Source organism: Mixophyes fleayi, chromosome 2 (genome assembly GCF_038048845.1).
Source record: "Mixophyes fleayi isolate aMixFle1 chromosome 2, aMixFle1.hap1, whole genome shotgun sequence".
Lineage (NCBI taxonomy): Eukaryota > Metazoa > Chordata > Amphibia > Anura > Limnodynastidae > Mixophyes > Mixophyes fleayi.
This window is the reverse complement of record NC_134403.1, coordinates 171972150-171993949: the sequence shown is the minus strand read 5'-3', so window position 1 is coordinate 171993949 and position 21800 is coordinate 171972150. Positions and strand designations below refer to the sequence as shown.

The 21800-nt window shown below is 40.5% G+C and overlaps 1 protein-coding gene across 1 annotated transcript in view; it reads right to left on the bottom strand.

Annotated features, from left to right (window-relative positions):
* Nucleotides 1–3320, bottom strand: part of RCC1L (RCC1 like) — a 34760-nt gene extending 31440 nt beyond the window's left edge. Inside the window, exons 1-2 of the mRNA XM_075194999.1 lie at nt 3216–3320; nt 951–1253 (exon numbers count right to left, since the gene is read on the bottom strand). Coding sequence (XP_075051100.1) covers nt 951–1235 — 285 coding nt within the window. The 5' untranslated portion in view covers nt 1236–1253; nt 3216–3320. The remainder of the gene's footprint in view (nt 1–950; nt 1254–3215) is intronic.
* Nucleotides 3321–21800: the final 18480 nt, after the last annotated feature.

Genomic DNA, 21800 nt, shown 5'->3' with positions numbered 1-21800 from the left:
ATATATGGTACCAGCTGCTTGGCAACAAGCCCGCACTCGGTATATCCCATATTGTGTGTGATACCAGCTGTGTGGAAATATAAATGCCCATATATGTATACAAAACAGAAAGAAAGTTGTCAGCGCTTATCCTTTAAACTACATATCTGTGTGTGTCTGGTCTCTGGTCTTGTTTCAAAATATTGCCTTTTTGTCATAGCAGCTGTCCATCAAGTCTATTTAAGGCACAAAGCCAGCCTTTGCTAGATGTAAACCCCTATACCTGGGAGGTGAGTGCATCTGATTTTAACTGCATTTTAATAGTGTTTAAAGCATATAGGTCAGTGTAGGACCTGCATATAATGAGGTACCCTTGACGTGGGATGCAGGCTTAAGTCTTTTGATCAAAATATGAACGAATACCTCATGTTTTCATTTTGCTAGACACACACAGATATGTAGTTTAAAGGATAAGCGCTGACAACTTTCTTTCTGCTTTAAAAAAAGAAGACAATATTGTTAAACTTGTTGCTGACCCTGATCACTAATATTTGAAGTAGTAGTTTGATGTTCCATTGTAATTTTACAAAATAGGTTTCCTAAAAAAAGGCTGTAATTTGATGTTATATTATTATTTATGATCACCTGGTTTACCAAATCTTCACATATATTTACAGTCCAAACTGGAGCTAGCAAAAGACATTTAAGCTTACTTGTAAAATACTATAACTACCATGCCACTTTATAACTCTCACTTACCAAGATACAGAACACCAGGTATATTCTTTGCACTAAAATAAATAAATTAAAATTTATTTATTTAGTTATAATAATGTTAATATGTGTTTTCAACTGCCATTATAAACAGGAAGTGCTGTAAGTGAAAAGCATACAGTGTAAATGCCTATAGAGGACACAAAAGATAAAACAATTCAGAATTAATTCTACTTTTCTGTAGAAAAACCACTTGCCTTTTCATCCGTCTCCAACCTATATGGAGTTAGCTGGAACTGCTTTGGCTTTTTCCTCCCTGTGTCAGGTACTACGAAGCTGGGTATCCCTAAAGATCCCGTGTAAGAGAAGCCCCACACAAAAACACGGTCTTTCCTTTTAGATTTTTGCCCAACATACTGAAAGGTTGGAAGCTCATCTCCCGATTTGCTTTTCCCCACTGGAGTAGACAGGTGTTTGACAAGTACCAATCTGGGTTTCAATTTGCTCAGGCTCCGGCCCACATGGAATGAAGTACTGTACATTCTTTCAAATACCTAAGTCTGCAAAAAAAACACATATCTATAAAATACAGATGACTGGTAATAAAAAACAAACTATACTCTGGGGAAGCTTTCATGACTTGAAAACAGTTATAGGTAAGAATCAGATGGACAATGGAGTCAGCCACATATACATAGAAAATCTACTGTTTCAGTAGGGTCAGGGCACCTGTAATAGTCATTATTCACAACAGGGCAAATGGAGATGCAGATGAAGTGGTCAGTGCTAGAACAGCAACAGAATTAGAATGTTATCAGTAACACAAAATATGTCAGCTCAGCCTGTGTGTCAATTTGTAGGACGATTGGGAGGTGCTGGAACAACACGTAAGCAATGTAATTAAGCAGCAATGCAAGATTTCCATCAAACTTGTATGGGTAGATTGTAGTGTAAAACTCTCTTGTATGTGAAACAGAATTCATATAATGTGCTTCCATCACTCACACCACAAAAAATTGCCTCACAAATGACCAAGGCTTATGAACAAATCTGTATGTTTACAATGGCAAATAACCAAATTACCTTGAAACTACATTGTAATTTGGTCATTTACCATACTATACCTGTGCCATTTATCATAGGAAAAAGAACTTAATTTACATCTCAAGAATCAACAAAAACAGTTTGTCATTAGCTTTATGAAGGCAATATCAATGGTAGGTTTACCCTTTACATACTGGCTAGTCTGTTTGTTTCTTACAGTGTGACAATATTCTTTCTGCTTTTCCCTCTATTATTCCAGTTACAATAACCTGGATGAATCAACTGGATTTAAAGGCATCTCGTTAACATTAAAATAATTGGGATTCAGTTTACACACCCACATTTGCCATTTGTATGGAATTATAAGTAATTTGATGTTTACATAATACAGGACAAGAATGCATTTGTGTATTGTGCAAAATATCGCTATATAATATCTGATACCAACATGAGGTTTTAAGTGCACACTTTGATAAACTGCCGTACTTGTATCTCGTTAACATAAATGAACTTATTGAGTCCAAGTTATTGCAATCATAAACTGGATAATCTTGGAGTTAACATAAAGAATGAAACTACTTTTGACCAAGATCAAATTATACTATCTATATTCATCTAAAGGTTTTACAAACCAGTAACTTATGCTGCCATTGCATATTTAGCAATGACTATGGAGAATTCCCTTACAATTGCATGAAATTGAGCTGTTAGAGAAATTATTTTCTTTATGAGCAATGGAAATAAGTAATACAGTCTAATAAGGTGTCTTTCAGGTTTTGTTTTTTCATTGAAAAAAAAATATGTGGGGGGCAGCCGGTTATTGTAGTTTTTATGGGGCAGAGATAAAGTTAAATTAGCAGAGTTGTAATTCACTTATACTTACAAACTAATTTGCTCTATATATGTGGTATGTTTGGAGGTTCGCATTTCTTGCAACAAAGAACACACAAATTGTGGCATGCATCATTTCCAGAGCGCTTCCGGTTGATATTAAGGGCAGCACTATTTTTTTTTACTGTACTAGTGAAAGTTGGTGACTAAAACTTCTAAAGTTATTAAACCTTTTACCAAAGGGGTGTGTGAAACTCTGTTACAACAAATAATTTTAGCTTTATAAGTGTACGCTATTGGCTGTTAATATTACATGGAGAATAGAAGAGTATTGGTGCAGAATACCATTAATGGTACTATAGACATCTCATGGCTTATATTTTACCAAATAATCATTATTTATAATTAAACAGGTATTTTTTTTTTAAAAAGGAAACGTTATTCTACATCTCACTAGATCTTTTCACTTGTTAGTTTCTCTTTATTCCACAGCCCTCTGCCCACATGTTTTATGAGTTTTAAATTCGAGTTCAGGATTTGTTTGTTGTATGAATGGAAAGTCGGGTTCAATATTCTCTCTTTAACCACTGAAACTGTGGCCTATAACATACACTAATATGCAGTGTAACGATCTAATGAATACGTACCAATATATGTCAGGAGAAAATAAAAGTTCACGGTGAGGTAATGGCTAGATCCCATCATCTAAAGGACCTTCTGACGTCACCAGGTCATGTGACTGCGGTAGTCACATGATACACAGGGGAGGCTGCAGCAGCCTTGTTCCTGTGTAGTTACTGCAGGTAATGGAGAATCAGGTAGAGCAGCGGTTTAGCAACAAACATTGCAATATCTCTGCTGAATTCAGAAGGAAAAATTGTTTTCCCTGCCAGTCTTATTCATGTGTGAGGTGTATTTCAGGCGTTAATACCAGAAAATAGTCTTTAAAACAGGACTCCTTGAAGTGTAATAACTAGTGTACATGTCGGCAACATAAATATAGGGATTGAGTATCCTCAAAGTTGCATTGCATGTTCTATTTTTTTTTTTTAGTATTAACACTAAACTTATAATAATGGACAGTGATTTATCCTAATTATGCTTTGGCTTTGCTGTACTCCTCTTATAAATCACATCATGAATTCCACATTGGGTCTTGTCCACAACAATGGAAAGAGGCAAATTTTCTTTATATTTTCAGATTGCAGTGCTTCAAAAGCAATATAATAAAGGCTGGGGGGTAGGTGCTTTTGGAGAGCTTTCAGGGGTTTTTGCAAATACTGCCTCATGATGAGAAAATAGTGTATATACAACACCTTGTATAGTTCTCTGTGGTAATAGAACCTTTATATTTCTTTGCATGACAGCTAAAGACCAAAATCAAAAAATATGTATTCTGGAAACATAACTCCTATGGGGTAAATTCACATTCTAAAGATGTGGAGGGTTCAAATGTAAAGGGTGTTAAAGTCGATACATACATTGCAGTTAGCGATGAGTAACATTAGATATCCACAGAACAAATGACCCCCTTGCTTTGGAGAAATGTAAATTACTTTGGTAACAGCCATAGTGGTTTGTAACAGGAAGACTCATTAGAGAAAAGAAATAAGAAAATCCTGCTAGCACTTAATAGATAATGCAATATCCCCAATTGCATTTCATTCCATGTAAGGGGATGCACACAGACATTACATTTTGTGGGTCTTTGTCCCACAAAAGGGAACCTGTACAACACAGGTGTTACAGCCAAGAGGAGAAAAGTTGGTGTGGAGGGGGCATGCGAGAGAAAAGGTGGCGTGCATTTGAGAGAAGAGCTGGTGAGCAGAACAACATGTGAGGGAAAAGCTGGCTGGTAATGGAGAAAGTGAGTTTAAAGCTGGTGAGCAGAGCATCATATGTTGGACAGGGGGGGGTCATGTAAGGGAGAAGCTAGTGAGTATGAGGGTATTGGTGTAAGAGGAGAGGCCATGGATTCCCCCCCCCCCCTTTACATGCCCCCCTCTTCCTGTCATTCTCTGTCTCGCATGCCACCCGTGCACACCAGCATTTTTCTCACGTGATCCCTGCTCACTAGGTTTTCCACACATGCCAGCTCTGCTGGCAGTTTTCTGTGTCGTTTGTGCCCTATCTGCCCACCACCCTCTATGTTGCATCCCATACCCTCTGCATATCGCAAGACCTTCCCACCACTGTCTCTGTTGTGCACGCACACCCTCAACCCACCTGCTGCTACAAGAATAACCTCTGCTCTTGATCATTATCTGCTTTTCTCTTACTGAAATCATCTTGTCTTGCTATTATATTATGCATTCACTACAAAAGTATTTAGTGCTTTCCAATCCTTTCTCACTTGTTAGATCTAAGCTTACAATCACACTACATGCCAATTCTCTGCTCATGCCAACCTTCCTTCACTTACTAGCTTGCCACAGCTCTCAGAACTGCAACCCTTCTTGTATGCTGCACGCTACTCCTGGAACTCTTCACCTGTCTACCAAGTATTCACTTTGTAACTGCAAGACCCTGCTTAAAGCTTGCCTGTTTAAGGAAGGATTTAAATGGGCTTGTGACTTCTGGATGGACATATCTCTGTGACTTGACTTCTCCTACAGCTGCACGCCATAGGGTGAAAGGACACGTTCTTTAGTTTTCCAATATGGTTTTGCTCCTTTAAGGTGTCAGCTCAAGTAATTTTCCGAAAAATTTGAGAATGCCAGAAATGGTGGTGAAAATAACTCTGATTAATTGAATGCTAAGAGGGATAGTTATGTTGTCACTGGTTATCACAAGGACCAGCAACTGGAATAATTTACGTGTCACTGTAAACAGTCATAACCAGAGCCTTCTGTGTGCTGTTTCATTCTACAAACAGCTGGCTTGTAATATCTAATTATATGTGATGTACAATACATGCAGTCCGCATCTACCTAGGGACAGCCGCCTGCTACTCCTCCCCCTGTGTCTGGTTCCTCAGCGACCAGACGCCATACTTCTAGCTGGCCTCAGGGCGCATGCGCATCGGTTCTTGCGATTCTGGATTAGCTTTTGCCCCTCGTTATTTAAGGAAGCCTATTTGGGCCCTACCAGTGCTCCACCGTTCCTGTCTGTTAACCTGCTTGCTCTTGGCTCCGTGACTTGGGCTATTACCCTGACGATTCTTTGGATTATCCATGGTTGTGTATTACCCTCATGAAACTTGATCTTTGGCTTGCCCTAGACACTCCCCTCAGATCCTGATTCTGTACTGTTTTGCTCCTTGGTTCTGACCTGGAGTGCCTGACTACTCTGTTTCCATCTTGCTGGTGGTTGTTCTGGATAACTGCGACCTGCGTGTCCCTCGCAGCTAAATCCAAACTTCCCTGGTGAAGACTAGTGGTGCGTTGGTCTCCAGATTAAGCAGCACAAATACCAGCAAGTAGTCATCAGCAACTTGTAGTCGTCAGCAACTTTCTTCTATTTGTGAGGAGGAAAGAGGATTAAGTTGTTTATTTACAGTGTTCTCCCCAGCACTTATATCGCAGGTGCTCCACCCGGCTGTTTTTACTTGCCACCCGGCTCTTGAAGCCCGACAAAGTCCTATTATAATAGGATAAACCATTGTTTCTCCTATTAGAACAGGCACTATGTAAGCACTACAGCCAACAGTGTGTGTTGGACCACTGACCACCAGTCCTGGCAGGTGTGGGCAATAACCTCCAACAATTTTCAATATTATTACAAAGTGTTACAACTGATCACACCTGGCCACTTCTTAATACCACCCAGGAGGCAAAATTTTCTCGGAAGAACACTGATTTTCCTAGTTAATTTACTATGTATTTAGCTTTAAGTGGTTTTTAACCAATAGGGCGCACACTGGATAGTGTCACACAGGTCTCAGAAATCAGTGACACTTTATGACTCTAAAATCACTGATAATTCTAGAGATTCAAAAAAATATAGAAAAATAGATCTTGCATGTATGTGCTCCACTATGTAATAGTGAATATCTTTTTTTTTTTTTTTTTCTTGAGTAGCGATAAAAACGATGATGTCAATGATCATGGGGCATTTGCTTTACAAGTGTGAACTCACTGGCAAATGGTTTTAATTTTAATAGCATACATTTTCAACAAACAGAGATGAGAAACCATTTTTTCAAATGCATTGATGAGGAACACTTTACTATGTTAACTTAATCAACCCCACCCACCGCCCCCAAAAAAAGCAACTTGCATCTAATTGCCTGAAAGTGTCATCGTTTCTCTTGGCTTAAAAAAAGGATGATAAATGTTTTAAAATGAATAAAAAGTTATACTGCCCTCGATGTATAGACATTAAGCTAAAATACATTTATTGCATGACATCAGAATTGATTATCAAGTGTGGTATCGGTGAAGATTACCATGCACATCTGAATGCTACATATTTAAATTTTTCGGAATCATGGCCATTATACCGTATCAAAATGATACATCTGTGACATGCATTCATCTTACATGACAATACATGGTACCTATAGCATTATTTTAATCTTAAATATGGCTAAATCTACAATTCAGTTGACTATTACTATGACCGGTTGGGTTTACTTTGCCATCTGGTCTTTGGGTGTAGTCTTCGAGAAAAGGAGCTGGCACAGTTAATCTGGGTACCTTTCGCACAGTCGGTAACCGACTGTTACAGACCACTCCTACTGGTGTCGCCTGCCACCAGACACTCACCGACTGCGAATGCTGAGCTGGCTAGATCTCCTTCACCAAAAGGACCAGGTCCTTACGGCAAAGGGGAACTAGTCATAACCAAAACTTAACTTGCAGGATGTTAGATCTATGTTCTTGAGTTTATAGTACATGTATTGATATATGTAGTGATAGTTTGATACACATATTGTCATTCATCTTATCTTTAGAGCCAGCGAATATTACATGTTGTTATTCGCCAACTTGGGCTCCGCCATATTGCTGACCTCTCTAAGAAATAAGAATACAAACTGCAACTCCCAGCTAGCAATTCAAGCCAACGCCGCGCCACCAATCTCAAGGTTAGGATGGTGTTTATGTGGGATATCGTAATCTCCGTTTGGAAGACCCAATACCACATATGGTGGAAGAAGATAATTGTAGCTCCGCCCTCTACACAGAGCCCGCATTTTCTCCCTGGGCTTCCTGGTTAGACATCGCTGCATCTGCTCCATAGCTATATGCAATAATCAAAATGTAAATAACATAAGGCTCTAGCAAAATCGTGTTTTGATAAAATGAAGCGGCTTCACTGTCCTCTCTGAAGGGGTTCAAAACTAGAAGAGGATAAATAGGGCTGAGCTCCACCAGATAAATAAAACCTATATGAAAACAATTCTAACTGGGTAGATTTATAAAACTTTTTAAAAAGGAAAAAATTGTCCATAGCAGCCAACCAGTTCTACCTATCATTTTCTAGAATGTACTATATAAATCAGTGAGGGGCAACAAAGGGGTTGCACAGAAGTGCACTCCCTCCTCCTCCGGGTATGTCCTGTGAGGTCGGCAGAAGTTGGCTACCCCTGTTATAATAAGATCTGGAGCAGCCGGCTGGGGGTCCGCGAGGGAAGACTCAGCAGGCCACCTGTTGCCTACTGCTGAGATAACTGATAGCTAGTACCGGGTTGCTATGGGCAGTACCTCCATTTTCCTGTTTAGAATGTTTGAACTAATTAATATCGCTGAACCTTAATCTTGATAAAAAAAATTAAACCATTTATTAAGAAACATTAAAACCACAGCAACATAGATCTTGGGCACACAGATGTGTGGGAGCATTTAACTTATCAACTTGCCATTATGTATTTATTGTACATGATGTTTAGTTAGGAATCAGACTTTATACCACATCTGTTTTATAATTGTGAATCTAATTTTTATTTTCAGTGCAGCAAGTCAGATCCTCTAGATTATGGTTAATGTAAATTTATTAGCTAATTTATAAGCTATTTTTTATACATTGCAAAATCTAATTAGTATTCTAATATTCATTTACATGTTCAATTTGCAAGTAATTTCTAACTGGGTTGGGTGCGACAATGAAAGTGTCGTCATTCAGATATTACCACCGGCAATATACAGTGAAAAACGTAAGTAAAAAAATAAAACACGACACACAAACAATCAAGCGACCCCCCCAAACAGTTTAAGACCCCTGTGGTGTTAACGTTGGTAATTAAATTAAACAACACAGCTTAACCATAGTGCTGCCAGCCAAGAAGACCCTGGAATTATATAGCTCTATTTTATGGACATGGTGGCTGTTTATTTACAAAGATGTAGGAACTTAGACTTATATTGCTGTATTTTGTTGACATGGGGGTTGTTTATTTACTGAGCTGGAAAACCTTGGAATTAAATTACTGTATTGTTTGGGACAAGCAGGAATACTTGAATGGATTGCAGATCAAGACCCTGGATGTGAGTACTACAAAGGGATTTTACATTTATTTAAAATAAAGTAATTTTAAAGGGGCGTGTGTGTTTCATGTACATTTTCTCTTGGTACACTACAGGTTCCAGCAGGCCCTGGATGCCATGGGTATGCTGGTGCTTGTAGTACTACAAGTGCCAACATGCCCAAACAGTTAATGGCAGCCTGGGCATGCTGTGACTTGTGGTGTACCAGGGACAAAAAACCTTAGTAGTAGTACATTTCTTCCCTAGGGGGGAATTCTCTCTTTTTTTTTTTTTTTTTTTTCTTTCTGTGGACCTGATCTCCTTATAGAATCTAGCCCTGACTGGCAAAACCTAGTGCTGTTAATAGTAAAATCAGGGGGACCCTACGCTTGACAGCGGGGAGGGGGCATGCTGTTTTTGTTTGTTTTTTTGTTTACATTGTGTTCATTTTCATTTATGTATTTACTTATTGTATTTGTGACAGCATACCGCCGGCGTCTTAAGCTCTTTAAGTCGGGGGTGGGAGGGGAGGAAGGAATTGTGTTGTATAGCATTGTGTTGTGTGGGTGTATTTTGGTTTTTGTTTTGGCTTTTTTCTAATGTATATTGCCAGCGTTGGTACCAGTGAGGTCATTGCCGCTTTAAATCTAATGCATTATGTCGATATTCTGATTGTCTACAGCGGTGGTTCCCAAACTGTGCGCCGCGGCTCCCAGGGGTGCCGCGGCGCTGTCACTGGGGTGCCGCGGGCCAAGCATTGAAAAAAAGAAATAACACAGAAACTTACCAATCTGTCGGGCGCCGGGACCCAGCAGACTCCTCTCTTCCGCAGCTGTCACTGAATATCGACGTTGGTAACAAGCTGCTGCGGGAGAGAGGAGTCTGCTGCGTCCCGGTGCCCGACAGATTGGTAAGTTTCTGTGTTCTTTCTTTTTATTCTATGGCTGGCGCGCGGCAGAGGAGTGAGAGGGAGCGTGACAGCGGGGCAGAGAGGGTGACAGCGGGGCACAGCAGGACAGAGGAGGGTGACAGCGGGGCACAGCAGGGCAGAGAGGGTGACAGCGGGGCACAACAGGACAGAGGAGGGTGACAGCGGGGCACAGCAGGACAGAGGAGGGTGACAGCGGGGCACAGCAGGACAGAGGAGGGTGACAGCGGGGCACAGCAGGACAGAGGAGGGTGACAGCAGGACAGAGGAGGGTGACAGCTGGGGCAGAGAGGGTGACAGTGGGGCACAACAGGACAGAGGAGTGTAACAGGGGCAGAGGAGAGTGACAGCGGGGCAGAGAGGGTGACAACGGGGCACAACAGGACAGAGGAGTGTAACAGGGGACAGAAGAGGGTGACAGCGGGGCACAACAGGACAGAGGAGTGTAACAGGGGACAGAGGAGTGTAACGGGCAGAGGAGGGTGACAACGGGGCACAACAGGGCAGAGGAGTGCGACAGCTGGGCAGAGGAGTGCGACAGCGGGGCATAGGAGGGGCTCAGCTGGGCAGAGGAGGGGCACAGCGGGGCAGAGGAGGGGCACAGTGGGAGAGGGACAGTGGAGGGGGACACAGCATGAGAGGGGCAGTGGAGGGGGACACAGCATGAGAGGGGCAGTGGAGGGGGACACAGCGTAGGAGAGGGCAGAGGAGGGGGACAGCGTGAGAGAGGGCAGAGGAGGGGGACAGCGTGAGAGAGGGCAGAGGAGGGGGGACATCGTGAGTGAGGGCAGAGGAGGGGGGACATCGTGAGAGAGGGCAGAGGAGGGGGGCATCGTGAGAGAGGGCAGAGGAGGGGGACAGCGTGACAGAGGGCAGAGGGGGCAGTGTGAGAGAGGGCAGTGTGTCTGGATGCAAAGGGGGCAGTGTGTCTGGATGCAGAGGGGGCAGAGTGTCTGGATGCAGAGGGGGCATTTTTGCATACAACTAAATAAGTATTTCTGTCCTGACCTAAATACTTATTACAATTTTTTGACCCAACTACTTCTAAAACAGGACTGCTCAGTAATTATTTTGGAGGGGTGCCTTGAAAAAATTTGGAGACTCTAAGGGTGCCGCGAACTGCAAAAGTTTGGGAACCACTGGTCTACAGTGTAGTGTGGACAATCTTAATGTTGACACTATTTATTATTCTTACCGTTTCGACTACATTCCTTTCTAACACATTGTGTACATAATTAATGTCTGAAGCTGATTGGCTAGCTTGGATTTAAATATCAGGACTGAATTATCCATCTCCATCTCTATCCTTCTGATGAAAGTAGCAGGTAGCACTGAAACATGTTAAGAAAATGTATGCATCCATCCATCCAGACAGCTGTGCATGCTGCCTTGAAGGAGACAATTCCTTTCATTTCAACAATGGTAGGATTGCAATCTCAAGAGTTTTCCAATTGGAGGAAGAGCTTGTGGAGACAGACTCTTTACTCATATGTTTGGTGAGTCTACAATTCCGGATTTATTGTTAACTGAAACAACCAGAGGAATTATTATTTCTCTCTTTAGATCCCCTATATCATTGAGGCACTAATGAGTGTGTTTACCTGGAAATTTCACCCAATATAACCACTTAATACTTACAACTGTTTAATATGCTGTCTGTGATTGATGTTGTGGTTTTTTGTGTAGCACTGGCGACCCGAGCAGGCCACACTTGTGCTTTAGATACCTCCCCTACAGTCAGAGAACAGCATCTCCGAGCATGCAGTGGAGAAGAGGAGCTGTGAAGAAGCAGTTGAACACATTATTAGGAATTCTGAGAGAGAGAGAGGCAGCAGGTGGAACAGGAGAAGGAGAGGAAACAGTAGGGATACAGCGGTCATGAGAGAGACCAGCGCTGTATAGAAAGTATCTGTATAGAGTCCCATAACAGGAGATACTATAAGCTGAGCTGCTGTAAGAAATTGAACAGAGGAGTGAAAGAGAGTCTGATAAGCACAAATGTTTCTTATATTGTTTGTGATTAGACTGAGACATGTGTTGGCTAGAAAGGGATAGTTAGCTAGGGTGATTGGACTTGGTCAAATCAAGATAAAGCAGCAAAAATCTTCTGTTATTCCTGCAATATTTACAGAAAGGAGATACTTTATTTGGCAAGGAGCCTATTATATGAATTTGGACATTATCTTGCACTTCAGGCTGCAAACTGCTTTATATTGGAGCTGAAAGAAGGGGCCTATATTTCAGCTAACTAATAAGAAAGCTACATATCGCTAACTAATAAGAAAGCTATATATCCATATATATGTATTTGTTTCTGGACTGTAATACTATTTAAGTGTTCATAGATGTTTAAAGTGATTTAGACAGATATCTCTATACAGCTTTATATCAATATTTTAGTATAGCAAGTATTATATAAGTGGTAATAGAAGTACCTCTAATTTATAATCTATTGGAGAGATCTGTTTTAGGTGTTATGTACCAAATGTTGTAGTAAGCTTTTTATTTTATGTGTCTTTATTTTTCACACTAATTTATTTTATTTTTTTATATAAAATTCTAAATTTAATTCAGTGTGATTTACATTTTATGTGTGTGCATGTGGTCCAGAAAAGGGGGACAGAGGGTTCCTTAGTCTCCCTCTGGTGTTGCTTAATCCAGGACACTACCCAACGAAAACCCTGGTGTGACTTGACTAAGGTGGAGGCACTGTGCTATTGCTGGTGAGAAAACGTTCAGACCACCCATATACAGGACACACGCATTCGCAAGCTTACATACATGCCCTAGCAGTACAAAGGGGTGTTACATTTGTTAATAATGTTTCTGAATAAAATGTTTACATTTTAATATGATTAAGACTCTTTAATATTGTGTTTTTTAATTAGAATTGTTTTTATATATTTTTATTGAAATGATGAAGAGCGGCCTTATTTATCCTAATTTATTTTTGTCCTCTCTAGCTCCATAGCTCCCATCTGTACATATTTATTTTTTGGGTAAATTTATTAAAACTTCTCAAAGGAGAAGTGGAGGTCTTGCCAATAAGATTATAGCTATACATTTCTAGCATGTACTAAATAAATAGCTAGAATCTGACTGGTTGCTATGGGCAACAACTGCTGTTTTCTATTTTAAAAGCTTTAGTAAATATTTCATGGCCTTTGTCTCGGCTGCCAGAAATATTGGGAGGTGCCTTGGTACACACAGGAAGGCAAGGGTCTTTTCAGGTGAATGGAGAGGGATTGTGAGCTGCCTAGCACCCCAGAAGCAATAGACTTGCATTTTTTGTTTTAACTTTCAACATGTGCATTTGGGGTAGGTTTTATGCATTAAGCAAACCTTAGGCCACCCAGGTGTGTTTTTCAATTAAAAATTTTGGCAGACCTAAGTAATAAGCACATTTCCACAAACTAAAGTGCTGTGTGCTTTTTCAATTTTCCTTACCCTGAAGCGTATTTTTAGTGCTTGTACATACAGGCACTTTTCCTGAGCGTGGTACGTTAGTTCTGTGCCTGTGTGAACAAGCACATAGCAGTACAAACGCATTGTTTTGTGACTGATGTGGGCTGTCAGTGATTGCCAACCTCTGCCACCACCATTAAGCTGACACACCACCTTCTTACCAGTGATGCATATACACATTTGATATGAAAACCGGTAACAAATCGGAACATATTTAGTCTGGATATGCGTTCAAGATCATTGTAAGGGCATCCCTTAATCCCTCAAAGTTCTGTGTAATCCATTGTATAAAAGTAGAAATGTGAAACCACAGTAACACTGCCTCTTTTATAAATATAGTAGCCAGACAACAAGGGAATAAATTTGAGAAGAAATTGCAATGCCAAAGTTCTCACAGTTCTGTGACATTTAACGAGCTACAGAAGTCAATGGCTTTTATGGAAGGGGTTGGACATGATATGGCGATATTCAAAATATGTCGCCTGTATAATATAGATATGGACGATATGTCTACAATCATATTGTCGACATGGTTAAAATGTCAACGTGAATTATATCGACAAGCAACATTGTCAAATTGTCGACAACAAAAATGTCAACAGGTACACTAAATCAACCAATCAAAATGTCGACAAGTAATATGGCACTTGGACAAAATGTTGACGGGTAGACAATGTTGATATAATAATGTCAACAACCAAAATCTTGACAGGTACTCTGTCTACAAATTAAAGTGTTGACTCTGTGTAAATATAGAGATTTTGATATGTTAACTAGCATAATGTCCACAGGTGTGTGTATATATAGAATGCCTCTAAGTGAAAAGGCTATAGCTCAATCTACACAGATTATATGATGCTTTTATTGTATATCTACTGGTTAAATTCATTACATATAATCTGTATTATAAATCAGCCTCTTTACTGTATGATTATAATATATATATATGAATGATAACCACCCAAACTGTTATTTATTATTACAATATATTCACTTGCATATTTTAGGATTATAAAATTCACTGAATTGATATTCTCTCTCCCTTTTTTTGTATTCATTTTGTACAGTAATCATGTATTTTTGTGTTCTTTAATCTTAGACCATTATCAAAAAAAGTATGTATTGTATTTTTATGAAATGTTTTTATTGATAGAAGTGTTATAGGCTATTTATTATAGATATCTATAAAACAGGCTTTGTTTCATAACAATTACTTTATGCACCGGTATGCTCATCACTGGTTGAATTTCAACATGCGTTGGCAAATGATTCAATTGTGCTAATGATTGTCATGAAAAGATGCATTGTAAATAATATAGACTAACAAGTTTCATATCATAAACCCTAAACCAATATACCTTTATGCAATAAAAGAAGCTCCACCCATTGTACATATGTTTTGGGGTTTAATTTTTATACTAATTTATTGGTCTGTAAAGGAAGGTAAAGCTCTCTCCCCTTAATAGTAAATGTACCAAGGTGTTTGTGTGTGTGTGTGTGTGTGTGTGTGTTTGTATAGATATATATTATATGGACAAAAGTGTTTGGCCACACCTGTTAATTATTGAATTGAGTTGTTTCAATCAGACCCGTTGCCAGAGGTGTATAAAATCAGGCACTTAGCAATACAGTCTCCATTTGCATACATTTGTGATATAAAATGGGTCGTTCTGAAGTGCTCAGTTTTTTCAAGTGTAGTACTATGATAGGATGCCACCTTTGCAATAAGACTGATCATGAAATTTCATCCCTGCAGGGTATTCCACGGTCAACTGTAAATTATATTATTAGAAAGTGGAAGTGTTTAGGAGCAAAAGCCACGAAACGGATGACCACATAAAATCAGCTGGGTCGACTGCTAAGGAGCATGGTGCTGAAAGTCGCCAACGCTTTGCTGATTCCATATGTCAGGGATAAGCCCCTCTAGTTATTCCCTGATTAGATATATTATATTGTATGACTGTTGGAGTATCTGATATCACCTCTATTTTGTCAGGAAACTGCTTCTGAACCCCTTTATCTGTCATAAACCGCCCTCTGCGCTCTTGTGACTTGGAAACGCACAGGATTCCAATGCAAATCTCACACTCGCCTCTTTCTAAGGCTACAGATTTCTCTGGTCCCTTTTCCCAACACAGACGCACGCTTCACACCTCTCAGCAACTGCCACCAGCTACGTATAAGGCCCATAGAAAACCTATTACTTAATCACCCAATTGCGCACACTCGGTGCTCTGGTAGCTAAACAGTTAACCCTTCACACACTGGTTTCTAAAGAGTTAATCCAGCCAAGCAATCTGTCTCTTCTAAACAGGCAATGAATTTGTTTAAAGCAATAAGGAGAGAACTATTACATTTTAGATTTCATATACAAAAAGTATAATGCTTATAGAGAATAAAAAACAGATAAAAATTTGACATACAAGTAAAAAAAATTGCAAACAGTTATAAAACAAATGGGATGAAAGTACAGAGCATCACTTACATATAATAATCTCTATGTCTGGGGCAGGCAGAAAAGATGGACAGTCCTTCAATTAGCTTGATCCCCAAGAAGCTGACAGTGTCCCTTCAGAACACAGGTTTTTAAGCAACATGAAATGGGATGGTCTAAACGCTGCCCTTGTGAAATGCTAATCGGGGGTTGTGGCCTGTGACACTTTTTCAATCACCATTTGCATGTTGCCTGATTTACTAACCAATTCTACTATGCGATCTATTTTTTTCTGTAGAGCGTTACATCGATCCAATTTTATCATTAATTAATCCACTATGACTCTGTCAAAAGGTCATCATGTTTGGTATCAAAAGATGATAGACAATGTGACATACCTTTTCCAAAGATATGTGATTTTAGCTGTTCCCGGATACCCCCGTACCTGTCATTCACAACCCTGGTGTGATTTCTACTCCTCGGTATGTAGTCACACCCAGATTTCCCAAAATATGAACTATGAAGGCCTTCACTTTCAAGTTCATATTTCTATATACCTGCATAAAGAGCCTACAGGTTTTACAGGAATCTCCAAGATTTTCACCTAGGCATATGGCTCTCTAATTTACACCTAGTGGTTAGGATGTGTTTACAATATCTATTGAAAAGAAGTCAATTAGCTAGTGCAATACATGATAAAAAAAAACACTGGATGTCTGTGATCTGCATATCTTAAGCTGGTGTCCTCACAAAGGGTTTGCCTAGCTTAATTACCTCCTACTGGGCTAATCGTTTCCTTTTTAAAAATTTGGTCACAGATTTATCTGAGTTGAAAATCAGGTTCATATATGTATCAATGCAATGTTTTATTTGGGCCCTGACATCCAATATTTTATTCCATAATATCAGATTTATGCTCTCATCCTGACACCATAGCTGAAGAGTTCCGAACTGCCACTAGCATTAATGTAAGCACAAAAACTGTGCGGGCATCCCAGATCTTCTTCCAACCCCCCTATGGGTCCATATAGCAAGGCTGGATACAAAGCACCAAGTTTCATCTATATACTCAATTCTCTTCAAAAAATAAGGCATGGCTGGTCTTCGGAGATTGGGACACACATGGGAAGCTGACCTAGGTGAGATTAGTGATAAGTTTTGGGGTAATGTGTTAGAAAGTTTTATAGCAAGTTACTGCCAGATTTCGGCAAATTCAATTTTTCTTCCTACATAGGGCATACCTCACTCCCCTCCGACTCTCCAAATTTAGTGGGAGACAGCTAGTTCTTTTCCCCACATGTGGGAGCGCAGGAGAGGACTTTTGGCATATGATATGGACCTGCCCAATTGTGTTATCCTTTTGGCAAGAGGTAGAAAAATGTATACTAAAATTAGATGTAGGAATATCCTAACACGAGATTTGTGTTTATTCTGCTTAGGTCTAAATAAGAGCAAGCATAGATTCATTAGGTTAATTGACAATATCCTATTTATGTTAGCGAATGTGATCATTGCCAGAAAATGGATGGCTCTGGGGGGCCCTAGTCTAAAGGACTGGATTGAGCTTGTAATTGATACTGTAGGACAATAGCTGTTTATGTATACTAGTTGTGACTAATAGATATGACACAATTTGGCAGCGATGGAGGATTTCTCCTTATGATATGGAGGGACTGTAGGAGATGGATGGTTCTATGCCTTGGACAGATGCAAAGCCACTACTATTTTAATATTTGGACATTATTTATATGCTTATTTTGAAATGATAAAGACCACTTTTTGTGACTAAGGACACTTCACACACAAAAACAAAATATTAAAATGTTTTTTTTTTTATTCTTATATTGCATATTTAACCACCAATATTTTCTGATTTACACTTGGCTTAAATATTGTAAGTTTGATTTTATGACACTGTTGCTACCCCTGCGTGGGTTTAGCTTTTTTTAAAAAAACCTTAACATTAAACTAATGTAAAATATTTCAATAAAAATTTGTTTAAATTAAAAACAAAAAGAATACAATGTTATTACAGGCCCTGTGGGTGTAATAGTCAAGCGTCAGAATACTTTTGTCCATATAGTGTACATACACGCACGCACAATGCCATATACCTACATACATAATGACATAAACATACACATGCACAATTCCATATAAATCCATACATTCATAATGTCATATACCTACATACATAATGACATATATACTCCTGTGTATGAATCTATCTTCTGTGTAATGTGTTTCCTGCAGTTATAGTAAAGAAACTGGCAATAACCACTCTGTCTTGGTTACTTAGAAAGCTTTTATTGAATTATAAGTCACAGACTTAACTAGGGGCACAGTGTGATGGGAGCGGTGTAGGAAGAGGAGCTCTATGCTCCGTCTCCCTATTTGCAGCCGCAGTTCCCCGGTGGTCTAGGAGAAAGTGGGGCAGGACACCTAGCTTCCAATATGCGCTGCTGCGCATGCTCAAGTGGCAGAAACCGCAAGTTCCACTTTGAGCCGAGACTTCCATTCAGACAACATAGTGATAGTTAAGTGACCAGATGTTCCCATAGTTAATTAGGCGAGCCAGTTACCACATATAAGTTATTGCACAGACATGCAGCTTACTGACAACCTGCCTGCATATATATGTACAAGGGTGTACACCACCATATAAAAGTGTATCTGCATATCTACTGCATAATACTGTAATGCCTGGTGGCTGCTGTATTACAAGTGCCAACCAACTGTGAGTACTTGCATAACAAAGTGTTGTTACCAAGTTCAAATAAACAGCAACCTGTTTACGTTCTAAGCGTTAGTGGCTTCACATCCATCTAACACTGCTGACACCTTTTAGTAAACATCAAAAGGTATAACTAATAGGCAGCACCATGTGATGAAGGAGTCTGCAGTGGGATAATGGACAATGGGCAAAAGTGTGACTTCACTAGTGGAAGGAATAATGGAATAGAGAGGATCAAAGAGTTAGGGAAGCAGGATGTGAGGTACAGGGGAGAGCAGGTAGTGAGGGAGAGAGGGGGATACCTGCACTGAAGATAGGGACAGACAAAGGAAACAGATAAGTGACTCATGGAAGATATAGGGGCATATTCAATTGACGGCGGAATCGGCGAAAACCCCGCGCTCTAAAAATATTACCGTTAATACGGTAATCATGCGCGTAAATACCGTTAATACGGTAATTTTCTTGCTGGATTTCAGCTCGCAGCTCGGGGAGCTGCGAGCTGAAATTCAGCGAGTAATTACCATATTAACGGTAATATTTTTAGAGCGCAGGGTTTTCGCCGATCCCGCCATCAATTGAATATGCCCCATAGAGAGATATTTTGGAAAGATTTTTTAATATGGAGATATGAGAGAAAATGCTAGTACACAAAGGAGACATGAGGGAGAGGTGGATGGACACAAAGGAAATGTAATTAGATACAGGAGAGTTGGGGGACACAGGGTGGATAGCCTTGCATTATTTAATATGTTTTATATTATACATTATAGTGTTAAAATGTATTTAACATTAATTTCATTCTATCAAAACCCCTAAACCTTCACCGCCTGACCGTTAATTTCAAAGTAAAATTTCCAGCACTTCTCAATTTCCGCTTTGACTACTGTTCTTATTGTCATTTTTCTTTCCTAGACAAGAACATTGCAGTGTGCCTATGGATTCCTAACCCAAAATTGTGGCTAAAGCCGGTTTTAGACTTAAAGGAGGTAGGGAGGCCAGCCCCTTTGTATGCTTGCAATTTCCTTTACCCTCACCTGCCTCGGGTTAAATGTAACGCCTGGAGGGGAACGGAGCAGATGCACACAGATATCTTACTTTGTAAACAATGGACTACCCACCATCGGCTTCGGATCCACCCCAGCCTCTCTCCATCTCAGCACCGTCTTCAGTTAAGGTCTGACTCCTGGACACTAAAGGCAAGTACACTAAAGAAGACACAGGTGGCATAGAAAAGAACATGCAGTACCTTCCAGGCAAGCAACCACCTCACCAATGGTCACAGGCCTACCTGGAACCTGACCTCTCAAGATTCTACACACCTGCCCTGGGCCACCCCTGTCCGCTAGTACTTGGCTGCTCTGCAGGCCTCCGCCTGCCACCTGAACCCCAGCCTTTAAGCCTACCTGTCTTGGGACTCAGGATTTTGGGTGCCCTTCCGGACCAGATAGAGGGGTCTTATCTTAACTGCATAGGGCCCAATGCCCTCCTAACTACCCAGAGCCTAGCACCCTGCTATACAACTATAAGAGCCTACTGCCCTGCTATCAACAGGGACTTAATGTCCCTCTAATCACTAGGGCATAATGCCCTTCTACTCTATCAGGCCTAGCGCCCTCTCAACCTATGAGACCCTTGCGCTCCACTAAACTTAAAGGAACAACTACTACTATGGGCCTTGTGCCCAGCCCTAACTATGGGGCTTGTGCCCTTTAGGCTAACTAAGGGCCCTGTGCCCTGCAACTAATTAAGGGCCTTATGCCCTAACTAATGGCCCTTGTGCCCCAGCTAAACTACAGGGCCTGCATTGCCCAACAATCCTACCTATCCCTAACTGGCCAGGGCCTTGTACCCACATGCCTAGTGCCCAAATTGGCCACAGGCCTTGTGCCTGACCTAACAAGGAGCAATTATGCTTACCTGCTCTACGCAGGATGCTCAACTTATGCCCAGTGTCTTGGGGTCTTAGAGACCCTCCAGCCAGTAGCTCCTCTTCGGCACTGGGTTCTCTGCGGGCTTCTTGGCGGTGGTGCTCTTAGCCCTTACAAGGGTTTCCCACCTTTGATATCTTCTTTGTCTTTATGCCTGCGACTTCTGCCTTCTTTCTGGCAGGCGCTTCTCTCTGCGTCTTCTCTTCTTGACTTGGCATCTCTCCTGTCCTCTCCGTGTGGCAGTGTAGCTCTTAGACCTTACAAGGGATTCCTGCTACTTCTGCCGTCGCCACTGTCTTCATTTCTTCAGGATGACCCATGACATCCTCTGCCGCGTCACAATAACACCAAGATGGCAGCACCCAGCGACTTATATAGCCACGGGCGCGCCAGTGTCACCCAGCATCGACGCAACGCCAAAGGTTCAAATGGCCGGGAGGTGAGCTCACCGACCTGGCCAATAGGAGGACAGGTGCGACGACCGGAGGGAGCTCTGGACTGCCGGGTAAGCCTCTCACATAATTAACATATTTGTGCCCACTGCTATGTTCAGTTTCGGGAAAGAAAAATTAAAGTATTATATCAAAGTTTGCTCTCTTGTTTCCTTAAGAAAAATGGGAAATTAAAAAACCAAATGTGGGGAAAGCAGGTAGTGTATTCAGAACCTAGTAATTTCCCACGAGCGTTCAGTGGACACTAATGTAATATAAAGTTGTCAGAATCCTTGCTTCCTTAATGATGCTAAACACTGGTCCTATACATAATGCTTATGGTATTCTAGGTGTAACATAATTCTTACCAGTTAAAGTGACTATAACCTCAAAAATGTTCTTTGCTTTACTGTGCCTAACACATGGGAATATGTATGCTAGATATAATTTTATGTTATCCCTATGTGCAGGTTTTGAGCAAACTTAGAGTTGCTCCATTTCACTGTAATATTTTAAGACCTGTCTAATCAGAACATGCCCCCCCAATGACATACACCTACCCAATAATGTCACACATATCCCTTGTCTATAGGCCACACCTCCAAGCTTTCATATACTGATGACCCCACAACTTGCTTAAATTGACAGGTGATCTCTGGGACTAGATTATGGAGAGAAAGAAAACAATGCTAAAATACTAAATAGTGCGTTCTAGTATCATCATGATAGAAATTAATTTTAACAGTATTTTGTAAAACTCTGCATAATTGCAGCATTCTTGTTGAATGAAAGGATGAAGCTCCTATATCTGAAAGAGGGCTGGTAAAGCTAAGGAAGGTATTGTGCCATATTTATGGCTACTAGGGGAACTATTCTGTTGGAGTCTATGGCTGTCAATCTTTTCA